The 18,833-nt window shown below is 34.1% G+C and overlaps 2 protein-coding genes across 2 annotated transcripts in view; one reads left to right on the top strand and one right to left on the bottom strand.

Annotated features, from left to right (window-relative positions):
• The window catches only part of Eip74EF (Ecdysone-induced protein E74), a 135,368-nt gene extending 124,886 nt beyond the window's left edge, over window positions 1-10,482 (bottom strand). Inside the window, exon 1 of the mRNA XM_069054588.1 lies at window positions 10,266-10,482. The gene's annotated coding sequence lies outside the window, so the exon portion shown is untranslated. The remainder of the gene's footprint in view (window positions 1-10,265) is intronic.
• A 186-nt stretch (window positions 10,483-10,668) lies between these two features.
• Window positions 10,669-17,820, top strand: LOC138135734 (organic cation transporter protein-like). The gene is made up of 8 exons (XM_069054585.1): window positions 10,669-15,506; window positions 15,783-16,030; window positions 16,079-16,268; window positions 16,324-16,678; window positions 16,731-16,955; window positions 17,011-17,287; window positions 17,338-17,606; window positions 17,667-17,820. Exons 1-8 carry the CDS (start codon window positions 15,494-15,496, stop codon window positions 17,746-17,748), a joined length of 1,659 nt encoding a protein of 552 aa, XP_068910686.1. The 5' UTR covers window positions 10,669-15,493; the 3' UTR covers window positions 17,749-17,820.
• Window positions 17,821-18,833: the final 1,013 nt, after the last annotated feature.

Below are 18,833 nucleotides of genomic sequence, written 5' to 3'. Positions count from 1 at the left end.
AGCGTTTGTTAAATTAAGGGATTTCTAGAAAATTACTAAAATTTAAAATAATAACTGCGTAGTCCGGAATTGCTGCTGCACTGCTATTTACTGGAAGAAGCGAAAGTGCTTTTTAACGAAGAAAGTTCCAAACTTTCATTAAACTGGTGGTCACCGTAAGTTCCTAAAAATTACCTTAGAGGTCTCTCGTCGACCTAGTTCGCATCAGCATATTTCACTACCATTCTTTCTAGACCGTTATAAAATTCAATGACTTGCCAAATTGTACCCACCATGACTGGAACTTTTTTTAATTGTCACTATTGAAAATACACATTTTCTTATTTGGACCGCTGTATAAACTGTGAAGTTCCAAAACAGAACCCCCACGGACAGAATACAATCCAAGCTTTAATCCTGTAAAATACGAGTTCAACAACATTAGCGAATCGCGAAAGATTAAAATAAAATGAGTATAACGAAAAGCTTCTTTAAGGTTTTGGCTGCGAGATTAGGTGACATTTATTATGGTCGAATAGAATATAAACATAAAAACCTTCGCGCTTTATTAAAAATGTAAATAAATAAAAATAACTCAGCGTACAAAAGAGTGTGAGTCTTCGAACTCATTTTGGCAACTGTGATCCACAGTCCTAGTGAATTAAATGGGACGATCATTTTTTTCAAAATTCAACACTGTGGAAATACTCGTTCAGTAATCGATTTCTTTTCTACTGTTATTACGTAGGTAGCTTGTCGGATCGGAAATGTGATGTCAATGGTGTCGAACGAGTGAATGCACTTCCGAGTCGGTAGAACAGAATGCAAGTGAAAGTTTCCGCATGTTGTGGAAATCTCACTACAAACTTTCTGCAACGTCGAAGCAGCGGCGTCGGTCGTTGAACTTGGTCGCAATCCTGTGAAGCTTACGCCGGCCACACTTAAATCAGATTAGGTTTTCGTTTTAGATTCTTCGTACTGAAAGATTTTTTCAGGCAATTTTATCCTACACCATCGCCAAAACGTGATTCAGCTGAATTTGCGCGGGAGGAATTTAAATTTAAAGCGTGTAAGTTATCCGTCGCGGCTTTCAACATGCACAAACGTCATTATTACCCACTATAAAATACACCAAAAGCAATTCATGAATTCTATGCAACATGACAGCTCACCTCCACTTGTAGCTAACTTCGCACCGGTCACTTCTCTTGTTGTCATTTTTTCCGACATTATCGATTAATAATAATGATAATTTCGATTGCAAAATTATTTTCTCATCGAGATTTCAAAGGGAAAGTGAGCAGTCGCCCCCACAACAGTTCAAATGGCAATTACCGCAGATATGTGGTAGAAAATGCCTACACGCAAATGTGGTGCATACCCGGGTGGTTGATTATCTATTGCTCTAACAAGCGTTAGCTTTGAGGTAGGTAACTATTAAGATTGCAATTCATCTGCAAAGTTAAAACTGTTTTGAAAACTTAATGATAATAATTTCTAATGTAACCATCGGCCTCTGGCAGCGAAACGGATAAATGTTAGCGCTCGGTAGTTACCTTTTTGTTACTTTCACTCGGTTCTTCACCCTAAGACGTACACTTCTATTTATAAGTGTTCATAAAATGCTTGCGATATTCGATCTACTTTCATTCAGTTATATTATGTTATCTCATTTAAAATATTGTTGATTTGTATTTTTCTAGACTATTAGTAATCGTTACAGTAATGACGCATCCGTTTACTTGTGCAAATGATGAAACAGAAAAATTAATTCTGATTTTTAAATCTCCATTAAACTCAATTAAAATGTACAGTTATTCTTCAAACAAGTGTCAAAGGAGCCAGATGTTTACCAATTAAATGTTTCACATGTACGTCGTTATCTACAACGTGATTAAGAATGACTGAATCTGTTGGTAACAATGAAAATTTGCATGATTTTGGTACCACTGTAATCTAAATGCATTTCCGGTTGTCAGCTTTGACAGAGTTGACAGGCGAATTTGACGTTTACCATCAAAGGGTCATTTTTGTAACAGCATAATCATAACCGACATAACCTAATTTTTTTTAAATGTCCTGTCAAGTTAAAACATCCGGTCAGTGCCAATTACGAAACAAAAAAATACCAATATTTTTCAATTGTTTCATTGCCAACAGACTCAGTCATTGTTGATCACGCTGTATTTTAATAGTATACGTTTGTTTTTCATTGTTTTTAGTTTGACACTATTTTATGACAATAAATTCGTGAAAAAAAAATTAAAGCAAATTTTTTTAATACTAAGTATGTACTCTAAAAATGTAGTATTCAGAAAATCTGTACTATTTACTGCATTATTAGAAGATATCTCATTTATGCGGAAACTACAAATTTTATTTATTTTAACGGAACACTTTGAAGGTTTAGCTTAAAGGTTTTAATTTAGTAAATTTAATATTTATCTATTTATAGATTTTTTTATTTCAATCGATGATCAATATATTTTTTATTTGAAACTAATCGGTCTAGGACTTTAACCACTTCCCTGATTTACCCAAGTATGTTTCTACCGGAAAATATATCTATTGGTCGGTGAACAACTAAAAATAAAAATATTGATTGCAACGCGATTAAAATAATTATTTCGTTAAACGAATCTATTTTCCCAGGATAAATTTAAAAATTGAAAAAAAGCACCTCAAATAAACGTGATAAGTACATTTTAATAAAAAAATTGATAAATTTGTATATGTTTAAAGCTGGACAAACTGTAAATTTTAGATAAATTTAAACATTGACATAATCACAATAACGCTTATTTTTAATTAACCATCAAATTTAACAACAGTGGTGCAATCGTTCTTTGTAAATTTAGAAAAGAAACAGTGCGGTGGGAAGAGATATAAGCAGATTCTTCAAAAAGAAAGAAATTAACGTGGGTTGGTAGATAAATTTATAAACAAATCTATTTTTTACCACTGCGTTTGATGACCCCATTCTACAGTTTATTATAAATATTTACGACAATAACTATTAATTTAAAAATGCTAAATAATATTTACAAATTACACAAAATCGTCTATTAAAATTTTACAAAAATTACACGTTATTGTCGTAAAAATTCCTTGTGAAATATACGTCGTGCCTTTATGAAATTTTCCAAACCAAAGCAACATCTGCCGTGATGGTTATTAGATTTAGAGAGAAAATCCAGTTTTTGTAACCTGTACTAAAAGCTATAATCTTCGACGGCAGAACCTCATTAGACATTTTTTAAATCTCGGTTGGAAGCCGACAGATCGAATCTGATTGCACTCGTTGCAACATGTCAATTCATTTGCATTCCCCAACCGTCAATTTGAGACAGTGTATACCTGCTCATTTTACCACATTAGCGATGCCCGATTGAAAGGAAATTTGTGCCACCAGAAACAAGATTACAAAACGGACGAGACCTGAATTTTGCCTCGCAAAAAAATTCGATTCGCCTGTGGCGCCGCAACCAGCAAAACACTACCTGATGCTCGCATGGGTGGAGAACACACCGTAACCGTAACGAAAATAATGTTGAGGCCGTGACCGATAAGGGGTGGCGGTATCAGTGACGACAGTAGGTCGGCCAGTGACGTTGAGAGGTCAACGTCTCCCTAGTTTACGCCACACCGCACCAGCTTCGATCCGTTGGAGAAAGAGCATTGCCAATACAGGGGGGCTCATCAGAGCGTTCGCTGAATCAAAAATGAAACATTCACCATTAATTAAGTTTATTGACATGACCGTACGCGGAAAGTGGTAGATAAGACGGAAAGGGTTCTACAGAAAAAAAAATCTCAACTCCCTACGGCTCTTATTTAAATTACCAAAATGCCGCAGGTAATAAGCAATAAAAATATTTTTTCATATGTTTGATAAGGTAAACAACGATCATCCCTTTAAGTTGATTTAATAACTGTTATTCAATCATTATGTAATTAAAGTGAACGAGAGGCCGTTATTTTAATAAATTAATGACACGGAAAATGATGCCCGGCAGAGATTTTAGACATTTTTAGAAGGTGCAATTAACTTCATATTAGGTAGTAAAGCTACTAAGGACAAAAAATTCAAATGCTCCTTATCGAGGAAATAATTTATGTATGGCAAATTTAAATTTAATGTGATAGTTTGGTAACCTTAAATGTTTTCACTGCACATTCATCACTTGGAGGTCTTCTTGGGGTCAAACTAAAATATAAGGTCAGTATTAAGGTTACCGGTGAGAACTTTTTGTATCCGTGAGTACACAGTCATAAACTAAACCCTAAAATGTTTAATGGTTTAATGGATTTTACCTTTATAAAAAGATCTTAACTGTGTTATAAACAATTACCCCAAAATCAACAACATTTAATTATCCCCGTCTCGTAATTAAATTTATCAAAACAGGTGTTGAATAATAATCTGAAATGAAAAGGGGAAGTAGGGAGACGTTGAAGAGAAATTATAAATAGGCTACTTTGACACAAAGTAGAAACCTGAAACACCAGCAAAAAGTAAGAGAAACTACAACGTTTTTTGAAAGAATGTCCTTAGTGGAAAAGTAATTTCGTATAGAGAGGAAAACAAGAATTTGCAATTTTTATACCGCAAAGTTCTGAACGATTTTCATACGGCGGAAGAGAAATAAGGAGATAATAAAATCCGACACGAAATTAAAGTACTAATTGCAGTATCTCGTACTGCAGTAATTAATAATAAATAATCGACCATGGAATTTCGCAAAATCAACACGTAGCCAAGACCTTCTCCCGTAGCTGTTTTCGCATAAATCAACGCTGTACCAGTGGAGGTGAACAAGTATACAAATAAATTACATTTAGTGTTATTTACAGAGAAAAAGTGCACATTACTTCCCCAAAAAATGCAAAGTAACTAAAGTGTTTGTAATTGATAATAATTTAAAGGCAATAAATGTCAACATAATGAATTTTATTACGGTACTTTGAAAAAGCAGAAAAAATTCTATCGCAGGAGCTGGTCGGATATAATTTACAGGCCACTGGGTATTGTTCCTTTTATCGCTTAACAGCGACCAGTTCCGGTCGTTTAAAAGTCACAAAATCTGCACGCCGACTTTAAAAGAGGATTTTAAAGGTAACGAAACATATTAAGGTTCGAAAATGATACCTTTCCGAGCGATGGCACTGATTAGACTACATAAAACGCCTCTTTACAAATGAATCATCATTTTACATCGATTAACTCATTGCATGGGCACTAATTGCACAAGAGAAGAATGGCAAAAAAGAAAAACGAATAAAAATCGAGAAGAATAGGTAATTATGGAGCGATCTTTTAATAATCTTCTTAATTAATCTTCAAAAACTCTTTCAACTGGATAATTTATTACAGCATGCGAGACAAACACAATTATGTGATTGCCAAACTTTCATGGATAGTATGTTGATTTTCAATGACCTGGTCCTGGAAACAATATCTAAGAGACCAAGACAATTACAAAAACATTGGTAATATATCTTCATTCAGTTGAAATTAATCACATTCGATAGAGTTGTTAATCTTTATGTAATACTATTGCATCCGCTAGTGTCGCATTTAACTATGGTTATGCGGTTTGATTTTTTTATGTTGTTGGAAGCTCCAGGGTAGTCATTATCCATTCTTCGCACCCAAGATTTTCTCAGGTGTTAAAACGTATAGCTTCGCGATGACTTCTGGCGACATAATGGACAGATAAATAGCATCGAGGATTAATCCATTCCTATCAGGAAATCTGCTGAAAAATGCTTTCCGTTCAATTCGAGTCCCCCAAGCAGGTATCGATTGTGCAATGTCTTCTGAATTGTTGAAGTTGACATGGGAATGCAGTTGAAACGCAGAAAAATACCCCTCTTGACAGATTCGAAACGCCTCGTCCATTTGCACACAGAATCTCCACGAGATACCTTTTTTCCCGAAAGTTACTATTGATAGACAAGACGTGGGTATGGTTTTTTTCGTGCAATTCCATCAAGCTGTCATCAACGGCGGACGGACGGTAGACCTGCAGGACGACCTACCGGAGCGTGGTTGTCGGTAGCGCAAGAAACGGAATAAGAAGTGAGTCTGGATGGCGACGAGGTCGAGGGAATCCTGCAAAGCTGTGTCCGGTCATTGGCCGCATTGGCGTGCATTGTGCAGGCCGTGCGGGGCCGCCATCACCTGCACAATTACTCATTATATTCAGAGGCATCGCCGTAAGCTCGCCTGCCTACCTGCTGCATGTGCAGCTCTTCGATAGAAGGATCTCACAGACCGCGGTGATCTCATCTAGCCGCGCCCAACATATCTGGGTGCATCGGGGGACGGGCCAGAATGCATCCGTTGCAAAAGTAGCAGGAGTCCAGGACTGGGAGCAGCTGAGCTGCACCTTGACCACAAGATGCGACAAAAATTATCAACCACGATAAAGACTAGTGACGCCAGCATCAAACAAAATTACAATGATTTCTATTCGAAGCATCACACAACCCAAAGATTTCTCGGACTCCATCAATCGTTTTTCATCAATGAAAGAAACATCATTCTCTAATACTAACACAGTTCTTAACGGTTTTATTTCATTGGGAACTAGTTTTTTATTTCCAATTTTTCTTACTATCCATTTTTTTTGTGTCTGGGTATCAAGTCAAGTGAAAGGAAAATTTTCTTCATTTACAAATTCTTTACACATATTTCTGCTTATCTAAAGCGATAAATCACTTTCTTTTTTAATTATGCGGCATAATATCACATTTTACTCTATGTGATATATTACTCCTATCATTTTGTCGCTGTATCTAATGTCAAAAATAATTACTACGACGAGTTTTAAAACGTAGATCTTATACGATGAAAAAATATTATCTTTAAAAATAATGTGAAGAAACTTTTTTTGAAAAAACATTCAACTATGCGGAATTAAATATTATAAATGCATATTTAAACATTAAATTAATCTGTTGTGAAGGAGATTTCATCTTTTTAACTCATGATAAATTAATTAATCCGTTTATGATCTGATCATGTTGATTTAATCGATTATTAAATATAATAATCCAAGATGACAACAAGATACTCGAGAATTAAATAAGTATGTGTATGCAAAAGAAGTTGGATATAACGACAATCACAAATACTCTATACAGTTTTAACAAGACTAATTATAGTAACAACTGTTAATTTGAAGCAATTAATTAAATAATTTATACCCTATTTGAAAATTACATATTTTTGTAAGATATCACTCAAGTTATTAGACGCAAGTTAGTAGTTAACTTTAATTACTATGCACAAGAGATATTACTTTATGTGACCGCTGCATTCCAGAAAAGTAATTGCAGATTGCAATGGAATCCAGAAATACCATTTTTTTTCGTTGTGGACGAAACATTTTTAAAGAGAAATTCACTTTGCTATTAAAAAAATATAATATTGATTCAACAACCAGCAACCGATTCATATGAAAAGATCGTATAGTAAAAACGTTTTAGATGTGGATTGTCAAACTCAAAGTCGCTTCAAACTTATGATTGAGCATACGTTAGTGAGAAATCTGTCATAAATTCCACGTACGTTATAAGCGCACCTAGTTACTTTTCCTGGTAGTGCCAACTTAACAACAAGTCCCCAATCTACATTTATAAAGTTTCGGCTATAGATGTTTATTATAAAAATTAAAAATTAGCAAATTTAGTTTACCCTGCGGTGTGTTCACAACAACACCCACCTGCAATGAGTAAACTGTTAGGATGTGCAATGTTAATTATCAATGCATTTTGCTACTATCTATTGGGGTTTACAACGTCATAAAAAGAACCGCCAATAATAAATTGAAAATAAAAGTGGTCGTTAAAACGGAGTAATGATAATAATAATTATTAGATGGAAACATTATACATAACCAAAGGTGAATCCCTGCTAGCCAACCAAAGGCATGCGAAAATTTATCGATAGGTAGTTTCAAGCGAAGCTGTACTGGAATTAGTGTCGGTGGAAATTAAGTATCGTTACCAGAGGTACTAAAACCTGTTGTTTCCTATGCTTCAGGTCTCGATTTAATTAACCTAATACTCGATAATGGTGGCCATCACATTGTAAGGATTGGCATTTTGCTGTATTGCGTGTTCTGAAGCCTTTATGCTAAAACGAACATGGTACATGATCCAGAGTGACGGCTACAAAAAAGGGTATTACAAGTATGATTACTAGCCATAAAATTAAATCGTTGTTAAGTACGGGAGCGAGAATAGTTGGCAATAAAGCACATGAAATTTGATTTTTTTTTTGTGTAACAATCACGAACCCCAGCATAGCTGAACATTTTAATTTTCAACATCTTGCACAACAGAAGTGACCAACAGAAAGTGAATTAAAATTATAAAACAGTTAATCATACGTTTAAAATAAACAAGTTTTTACGCATGTTTAAGGATTAAACTTTATTATCTGTGTTCGATTGAAGAAAGAGGTATCGACATGCTTAACTGGATCGCATTTTCGCCAAGAAGCAGCCTAGCCCACCTCGTTGCATAACAGTGATTAACGCGAGCGCATTGGTGATCCGCCATGCTTCATCTGCACCTAACACATTCACACAGGTGGTTCGTGAAACCCACCGGTGTATCTTGAACCATACAAGCAGATAACTTCACGGCTAATTACACAAAGATAAAATTATAGAGTACGCGCGTGAGACGGTTTCTTTGAGAGGTGTGTGTGCACATATCGTTCCTAGCGAATGCCGCATGGGTATTGGAAGTTTTGGATAAAAATGCTAAGAACTTCACCAACAGAAAAACTTAATTGGATTATATCTACATACGCACGACCGACCGAACAATAATTCCATTGCCGGCCCGACATGATCTTAGGTCATCTGTCGGAAGTTTAATTAAGATACTTAATTAAACAGAATTCAATTAATTTAGCAGTGACTCACCTATGGACTTTACTTGATAGATGGTACAATACAGGTAAGGCGTATATCAATTATTTCATCAGGACTCCACTGTCGGACTAGATTTATTTCACCAAGCGATGCCAACATTAATCTGCTACTTCAAGCTAGATCAAAAAATCTAATATAAAGCTTGTTCAGACAATCGGCGTCAGTTGTGTCATTGGCAACATTAGATTATTGAAATACATTGTTCCATTAACTAGAAAACCACAGACAAGGCGTGGTTTTGTGTTGGTTTCCTCTCTTTTTTTAAAGGGAGATTCAATTGAGACAAAAAAAAATTCGCAAGATGTTCCAACGTCAGAAAAAACAAACTAGCAACCTGTCCGCTCTTTCTAGGGAAAATAAATCAAACGCACCACTGACTGCCTCTCAGAAAGGTTCAAACTTGCTTTGAAATGGGAAAACTCGAGAAAACAATATTAAATTGCACGCGTTACAGTGTGTTTCTTGCAGTTAAGTCTTGTATTAGAAGTTGATAAAAAGTAATTGCATCGTTTCGGACTGGTCATCGTAAATATTATAAGGATTAATGTCCATGTTGTGAGAAAACAAACACACCTTAATCTTGTCTTTTTTAAAGAGTTTTAACACAGAGCCTTTAAGCATCTTATGCTTCCGAAAAACTAGAAAAATGCTCTAAAAGCAACTGGATGGCAAACGACTATACAGCGTTATTCACGAGTAATAATGGGCCTTACAAAAATTGAAACGCAACCAGTTATACATTGTCATGAACTTCGTTGATCATTTATAAAATTGTCTTAATAAAAGCTGTCTTGGATTCATTAAAAAATAAAAATATCAAATGGTATTTACTCATTTCAGAAATATGTTTTTTTTTATAAACTAAAAAAATACAGACAATTTTGTTTTATCAATTTTTATTTATTTGTGTGTTATAAAGATTAGTATCACAGTGTACACACCTAAAGTAATTCTTTTGTGATTCATTCTGTATATATTTGAGTCCCGCAAAAAGTCTTCTTCAACACACCCAGAGAAGGAAGTTGTTTTTGTTTGTTAAATGGACCTTTCAACATTTTGTGTTCATTAACTCGAACCAAATTTGACACATGCCGGAATCAACAGTTCCATATTCTAACAAACATATTCTAACAAATGTCATCCGGTCGACCAACCGCAGAAGTCATTTAGAGATTTTTGATGTGTAAAATAAGTTTGATGATTTAGGAAAGGCGAATAAATCGGTGACGTTTGTAGTGAAAACAGCTTGAAATATGAGCGTATATTTTTTGTAATTTGTTTCGTTAAGAAAAACATGTTTTCGAGTGACATTTAATTGAGTGTTCGGGAACCTACCTAAAGGACTGCAGGAATCAAATGTATCGGACCATATCGTGGAAAGTTCAACAACACAAAACAGATACAAACAACATTGAAAATCCACCACGTCGAAAAAGCTCACCGTCACAATGTCACGTGTCGTTATTCAAAACCGAAAGCTCGTAAATATATCGAACCACATAGAGTTAAAATCGATAAAGCGTTATTAAACTTCTATGCAGTTGAGGAAGGTTAGTGTGAGACGCGCAATCCGGGCAAAGCACTCAGATCCACGTGCTTCTATAGACGAAAGAGCACTGGCCTTAAGCGTGGTAAACCAAACACGGCGCAACATCATCGCGACGCACTTACATGCCGCTTCTGATAACAACAACGTAAGGTATCTTCCAATTTTTGTTGTCCCTGTATTTAAAGGACTTTGGGGAGGAAGACGTAAACAAGTGGAGGAGTGTTTACGACACTCCGAGCAACAGAAATCGAGCCGAACACGACGACTACCAGAAGGAAAACAGCCGAACCAACCCTTTGTGGACACCCAAATTAATTTGAAATGAATGGGTTTCATTCATCCCGACCGGGGCGGAGTGTGCGTTTTACATGAAAAAGGGTAGCAGAGTCGACCACGAACCGCAATAATGGAAAGGACATCTTAAAAAAACAAAAACCCAATTATTTTGATGTTTTATAATGTACAGCTCTTTACATTGTAGAGTCGACGTGTGTAATGTGGACCATCTGAAATGGTTAGTTGTATCGAAACTATAAAAGAACAGATAAATCAACACGTAGGTCGTATAACCGCCGTATTTACGATTTTCCGAAGACGTCACATAAACTTTAATAGGACGCCCATCATGATTTTTATCCATTGCGGAGCTATTATTTTGCATACGGTCGCTCAACATTCCTTGTTAATGATAATCTCGTGATAACATTATTAAAATTGATTACAATAAAAGTCTTTTATAAAGATCTATTGCTGATTTATGACAATTTAAGACATTAATGTTTACATGTGGCATCGTTATTTCCAGACTATAGCCCCCGTCCCATCATCGAAAAGGACATCTCGCGACCCATTGACAAACGAATAATTCATGAATTTGGCCCGTTTTCCGCTCAGCAAAACGGGGACAATCGCATCGTGATGTAACATTTTTAACATATCAGATTAATAATCCAAAAATAGCACCAAAGTTCTATTCGTAGGATGGCGGCGCGGCGTTATAAAGCAAAGTGTGCACCGTTGGCAATATACCATGATCGAAGTTTGTTTCAGAACAGCTGAGCATTGCGGACTTCAACCTTATGGGGTGAATGACTTTGAGTTTGTTCTCTCTTATATAAGCTCTTTCGCAGATTTTGTTGCGAATGCGTATCAAAAAAGAATCTGAGAGGAATTATCTTGTTTATTTTTACGAGGCGCGGTAATTCTTAATGATACTTCCGAGAGTTTTTATTGATTTATTTTTGTATGAAGTTGTGTGTACGTGTCATAAATGTGAAAGGGAGGAAAATAGAGTGCGGATTTTCAAATTAATACATTCCTTGCAAATTGTGAAAACTGGAATTGTTTTCAAATTATTTTTGAACACAAATTATAAATTCATATCGGGTGTACTTCAAACAAAATAGGGTATTATAAAATCAGAGACATGTATCAAAAACAACAGGTATTTAAAAATCACTATAAAAGTAGTTTAAATTATATACATGCATATCGAGGTTCATAACTGACATTCTTATGGACTAAATAGTGGTTTTTGGAATACCTATTAATAAAAAAATGAAGGAAACGGATGCGCAGAACTGATCAAGGAAATTAAATAATATGTATATACTAAATGTGGCTCAAATAAGCACAAAGATATTTCTTTAAATATTTATTTGCAAACAGAAAGTACGCTGTGTTGAGACTAAAGAGTATTATTTTGTATTCGACCTTTTCGTATTATCTATTCTAGAGAATGACGAGAATAATCTTAGAAACTCAAGATCAAACATCTTGTCAATTCAGAAACGAATTTGACTTTACTAATGAAATACAAAAATTCCAAGCCCATTATTTATTTATAAAATCAACAATCGTTACTAATTATGTTCGTTTATCAATGAGATTTTATAAAAACAAGTTAACGGGAATCGATTGTACTGGCTTCATTTTATTGTATAGCAGGAATGACAGTGTAAATTTCGGCAGTGAAAAATAGAATACATGTGGGAGGAAATTCTTAAATATGTTTTTAAGAAAAAAACATAGAATTCAACATGTACCTACATGACAAAAATGGCATATTTAACGATTATTAAATTCTTCTTCAACTTCTAATAAATCAACACAGTTATGGGTGCGTCGTGCTTTATCATTTTGTAGTTGATCATGTCGAAAATATATTTAGTTGTTGCTGTTATCTTGTCATAAAAAAAAATGTAGACGGGTTTCATTTACTAAGAGTAAAAATTTTCGCACGTGAATGGATGGAACTAAGAGAAAAATAATTTTTATCCAACACCTGTTTATTATGAAGTCATAATAATGTCGATTTTGAATATATTATGAGGTCTATAAAACACTAGTGGACTTATGAACCCATAACTGTTTTTATAATTAAGCAACATCTTTTTTCATTTCATTTTTTCTTTCCATTTCGATCAATATTTCGAGTGCGAAGCAGTTTTTTTGCAAAATTTTTCTCAAATAAGTAATGAATTTGTTGTAAGCAAACAAACAATTTGTCATAGCAACCACATGGCAACCAGTTCATAGGCTACCACTTTTTAACTCTATAAAATTTTTGGGTTTTGATGATGTTTAAAGAATTGTTACAGAAGAAGGTGTTGGATAAAACTATGTATTACACTACTGCCTTAACAGTAAATAACTCACTCAAGAAAAATTAGCCCATTCGAGCAAGCTCTCGTGGCTAAACATTTTTTTCGTGACTTGTTTGCCTTATAAGACACTTTCATAATAAATAGCTATTATTTATAATTAGTTGTAATTTGTTCCGTAGCGAAAGTATGTAATACATATATTATTTTTTAGCTCACTCAGTTTTTGCTACCAACTCTTCCGAAGAACTTTTAAGTTAGCCTCTCCCCTTAGGTAATAAAATTGTGTCAAAACAATACTTCTTTTCAACAATTAATAAAACGAAAATTAATTTGTGAACAGTTTATATCAGGCTTTTGATCTCTTTTTATATAAAGAAACTTGTATTTAAATTTGAAACGAACGGCTCCTATTTCAATCAAGAAATATTTCTGGTGTCTTTGAAACAATCGTATGTAACTATTTGAACCGAAAACCTGCTATAGGTTGTCACTAAATTCTACGTAGAGAGAGTAGTACCTTGGGCCCGCAAAATTTGAAATATATCCTTCAAGCAGTAACATTTTTGCCTTGAAATTATGCTCTAATTAATGTATTCTAGTGCATTTTGTAGTGTTGGCCTACAAAGTCTACAATTTAAAATCTCCCATTCTCTCGCTGGACGAAGTTTAGTTATTTTACTGGTACTTGTTCTCAAAGTGATTACTTTGAATTGATTTATATGCAACCCAAAATACACGTACACAAAATACTTCACTGCATCGCAATAACGGGACTATGCATTTACTATGTACTCGTACCTGAATATAATAATTTTCACAAAGAATTACTTGGAATCATTGTTTCATGGTGTAATTTGGGTTACATATTCATGACATTGTTATTCATGTTACACCATATAGCAAAAAAAAGAAGAAATGCGTAGGGAACTGATGTGGAAGAAACCGATTTCTATTTATTACACAGATACTTTAAACAGTTAAAAAAAATCAGAATTCAGTTTAACAACCAGAATTTATTTGAAAAAAAGATTTGATCGTACAAGGAGAGGTCGCCAGATGTGCGACGGCTTTTTGAACAAAAAAAATTCAGGATGCTTGCCCCGACTGCACATATCACCACCCTGAAAGGAAACTCCCAAACGTTCGTAAGTTTACGAGAAAAAAATTGCAAATTTTGACACCTTTCACGCGCTGGTGGGCCAGCCTGAACGCTCTACGCTCCGCGTTCGAATCTTCTTGCCGGAGTTTTTTTTTTTATTACTGAAAGACATAAAACGAATTACTGTAACTTTCTTTATAGTTTTTTTGTTTTTAAATCAAATTAGGTTTTAAAATTTTTATTTTTAATGCCTTTAACCAACCGACTCACCATTTTTTTTTTCATAAATTTACGAGCGCTGGGGAGTTTCCTTTCAGGGTGGTTATATGGGTAGTTAAGGCGACTACCCTGATTTTTTTTGTTCAAAAAGCCGTCGCACATCCTGGCAACTCTCCTAGTTAGATATAAATATTTAGGTGTATAATATTAATTTAATTTAAAATTTAAAAAGTACATCCAATGTTCTGATTGTCTTCAAACATAATCTGTAATTATTTAATAATTGTTTTACTTATTTTTTCAAATTGCACAACAAAATGGCGTGGGCAATACCTATTAGCCCAAGTACAGTTAGAATGTCTGTGGTTTTGCTTTAATGCAAGTACACTGCTATGCTCTATATGTTATTTGTGGCATAAATAACGATCAAATGTTCTAAAGATATATTCGTGTTTTAAGAACATGACTTAGCCGAATATTTCAGTTTTCAATTTCCATTTATTTTTCCAACTTGTTTTACATGTGTAAATTTTCAAAAGGAATGACAAAAACCCCCGCAAAAATTTGTACATATTTTAAACTGCATAAAATATGTACGCAAATCAAATTGACGTTCCATCTTTCAAAAAAACGAGGGCATGGTGAGATGCGCTCAGGTGAAAGTGTATTGAAGAAGTAAAGGTCAACAAATCGAGCACGTTTCAAGATCTTTCAAGCAGTATTGATCGATTTTACATGTATTACATAAAACTTTTCATCGCGAATTATCACACGGAAGAAATGATTAATTCAGATTAACGTCATTAATTTTAATTTGGTTATATTGTGACCATCCGCTATAAAAATCAAAATAAATTATTATTACGGTTGTTAGTTAATTGTAATTAACCTACACATACATAACCGTGAAAAATTTTAACATAAATTAAATTCAAATCCATTTAATAAAGATAATTTATGACATGTAGATTCAAATATTGCCAGACTTTCACTTCAACATAGAATTTCTCTTCTGCGTTTAAATTAAAACAGTTGATTTCCGAGTTCCTCTATCGCATGTGGTTTACGTTTTTCTACAATATTTATTAATATGCCTCAATTAGGTAAGTACTAATTAATTATCTTTCTAATCTATTTTATACCTTGTCATCCTTTCTTCAATCACGTAACTTGAAGTACCTGCGGCAAATCATTTTACAATTCACATGAAGTATCTATTATCAGACTCTTATTTCTTTCCACTTTCAAGTGAAGGTGTTTATTTTACGTCATCTATTAATATTTTAAATAAACATATGCATACCTATATTATGACTTTTAATTTTTATTGTAAAAAGTAAAAATGAATTTTGAAATCTAATTATTCTTTTTTATTCCAGAAAGCTATAATGAGTATCAAGAGAAACCGGAAGAAGATATAATACAATCCACCATTGGCAATTTTGGTCGATGGCAATTCAAAATTTCTACTTTAATGGCTTTACTGAAATTCCCCATCGCCTGGTTTCAAATGAGTATTGTATTTTTAGCACCACCAACACAGTTTTGGTGCAAATCTGAACTCTCGATCAATTCAACAAATGGTTGGTTAAAAATGATACAAAACAATCATTCACTACTGAGACACGTAAGTTACTCATTTAGTTTAGACAAATACCACATTGTATTGTTTTAGGAAGGTTTAAACACTGGATTTTGTCAAAGTCTCAACAGTGAAAATGACACGGTTAAATTTTGTGCAAACGGTTATCAATATAATACAACCATTTTTCACACAAGTATTATAACAGAATGGGATTTGGTTTGTGACAACAAGAGATTAGTTGACGTTTCACAAATTACTTTGATGCTTGGCGTTCTAATAGGTGGGAATCACACAACATTATTTGGTCTTGATTTTATTCACATGTAATTTTGCAGGAAATATATTTTTTGGTATATTTGCGGATCGACAGGGTCGAAAAAAAACTTTGCTAATCTGCATTGTGCTCCAATCTCTTTTCGGAATAGCAGCATCACGAATCCCATGGTATTGGGGATTTATAGGAATGCGATTTCTCTTGGCTGTTGCCAATGGAGGAACAATTGTGACCTCATTTGTCATGTGCATGGAAGTTGTTGGAGGAACATGGCGAAGTATTGTACCAATTCTGTACCAAATTCCGTACGGATTTGGAAACTCGATTATGGCTGGATTGGCTTATTTGTATAGAGAGTGGAGAGATTTACACTTAGCTTTGTCATTGTTGTCTTCCTTTTACATTGTTTACTTGTGGTACGTCTTTATTGTTGGCAAATTATATCGTTCAAGTTTGTAAATTGTTTAGGTTTGTTCCCGAATCGCCTCGATGGTTATTGGCAACAGGAAATAAAAAAGAAGCAATAGATATTCTTCAAAATGCGGCGAAATGTAATGGAATGGACACAGAGAAAGTACAAGTTGTGGTCAACGGGTTGGCTCCCGATTTAAAAAACGAAAACAAGGCAACACTTTCTGCGTTATTTGCCACAAGGGAGCTGGCGAGAAGAAATGTATTATTGTACATCAATTGGTACAGTTCATTAAACCGTCACAGACGAGCTTGCTGTTATATAAAATCCTTTCAGGCTAATTGCTGGAGTAACGTTCTACGCTTTTTCTCAGTACGTGGGAAAAGTAGGTAGCAATCTTTACTTTACAGCAGCGATTAGTGGTTTTGTGGCTTTTCCTGGGACTCTTCTTTGCGTCTGCATCATACGACGCTTTGGAAGACGTTTGACCATAGCTTCAGCCCACATTTTAACCGCCATCTGTTTCTTTGGCATCCTCGCAGTTCCAGCAGGGGTTTACAACCAGGACTGGCCGAGAGTGGTGTTAGCAGGAGTGGGCATTGTCGGATTATCGGTAATGATCGCCATTTTGTATTGATTGAGTTTGAATTAATCTAATTTTAGATTTCGATGCCGGCTTTGTACTTATTTACTGGGGAATTATTTCCAACAACAGTACGAAACGCGGGAGTTGGAACGTCTGTGATGTTTTCAAGAATGGGTTCGATGATTGCTCCCATGGTTATTACCATGCAAGATATTTCGCCATCTTTACCACTTATCGTACTAGGAGTTGCCGCACTTGTCGAGACAGCTCTTATTTTGTTTTTACCAGAAACTAAAGGAATGCCACTTCCAGAAACGATTCAAGATTTAGAGTTTAAAAACGATAAGTAAGCGACACACTGTTTAAGTATTTTAATCCAGGAAATGTAACAACACTTGATTTACAGGATTGACGAGAGAAAAGAGGCAAACAGATGCTACATCTCACTACCTACTATTTTAAAGGATACATCTTTAGAAATTAGATAATGACGATATGTCACTTGAGCATGTAATATGTTTGTATTTTTTGATAAAATAATTAGTAAATCTGTATTTATTTTTTGTTATTTATTTTTACTTGAACTCAAAAGATAAATTGTGAAATATTTATTTAAAATAAAACTTAAATTTAGTTTAAATACTTCAATATTTAGTTCTTAAATATCATTTTAAGGGTTGATTTATTGATTTTGGTGGAGGCGCCGGGAAAACACCCAAAAGGATAATGATTAATGTCCTTTGAAATTTTCAAATAAATAATTCTAGAGACGAATAAAGGAAAACATTTAACACGGGAATTTCTAATTTCTAACTCATGCTCTGGGATTCTAAAATTTTTGCTTTCAAGAATTTTATCTGAATTAAGGAGTTTTTCTCAAAGTTCTTCTAAGACGTTTACATTAATCTGTACAAAAAATACATTTTACATGTGTAGATATATTTCTTATGCCACTTTTATGTAAATAAAATTAATATACCTATGCAGGTAAAATAGTATGCAGGGTGTTACGGAAGTCCACGTAATAAATTTAATCACCAATAGAACTCTATAAAATAAACATTTTTTACATATTGATCTTTTTTTAATCAAATATTTCTTTTACATTTTCCTAACCCCTAATTTGGCACTTTGCTTATAGAATAATCATCAACTGAAACGAAAGAGTGAGTGAAAATGTTTTTGTGCCATAAAAACTTCACAGTTTTTTTGAAGAAAGAACGATCACTGTTCTAATACTAACAGTTTTTATTGTTTTTCATTCCAGTATTTTAATCGAGTATTTTTTTTTTCGTGCTTCGTTATCAATGGATGTGTGAACACATGAGCATGTATGAATTTTAGGGTTAAAATTATATCTAATTTTAACACTGTTTTGAAGAATTTGCGAAAAAAATGATAAAAATAATTTTATTTTTATTTTAACGAGTCCTATTGGTGCTTAAATTTATTACGTGGACTTCCATAACACCCGATATAATGTCAGATTTGAAAAGTTTATAATCAACTAATGGGCACTATGGTGTATAATTAATGTAAAGTGGACATGTCTTATCCGTCTTTAATGCAATAA

The sequence above is a fragment of the Tenebrio molitor genome, chromosome 7 (assembly GCF_963966145.1).
Source record: "Tenebrio molitor chromosome 7, icTenMoli1.1, whole genome shotgun sequence".
Lineage (NCBI taxonomy): Eukaryota > Metazoa > Arthropoda > Insecta > Coleoptera > Tenebrionidae > Tenebrio > Tenebrio molitor.
Note: the sequence above shows the minus strand (reverse complement) of the source record. Positions and strands in the feature narration are given on the sequence as shown.

Excerpts from the sequence above, each read along its gene's own strand:
- LOC138135734 (XM_069054585.1), top strand. Across the intron at positions 16,269-16,323 it reads GATGCTTGGCGTTCTAATAG|GAAATATATTTTTTGGTATA; the intron begins GTGGGAATCACA and ends GTAATTTTGCAG. Across the intron at positions 17,607-17,666 it reads TTAGAGTTTAAAAACGATAA|GATTGACGAGAGAAAAGAGG; the intron begins GTAAGCGACACA and ends CTTGATTTACAG.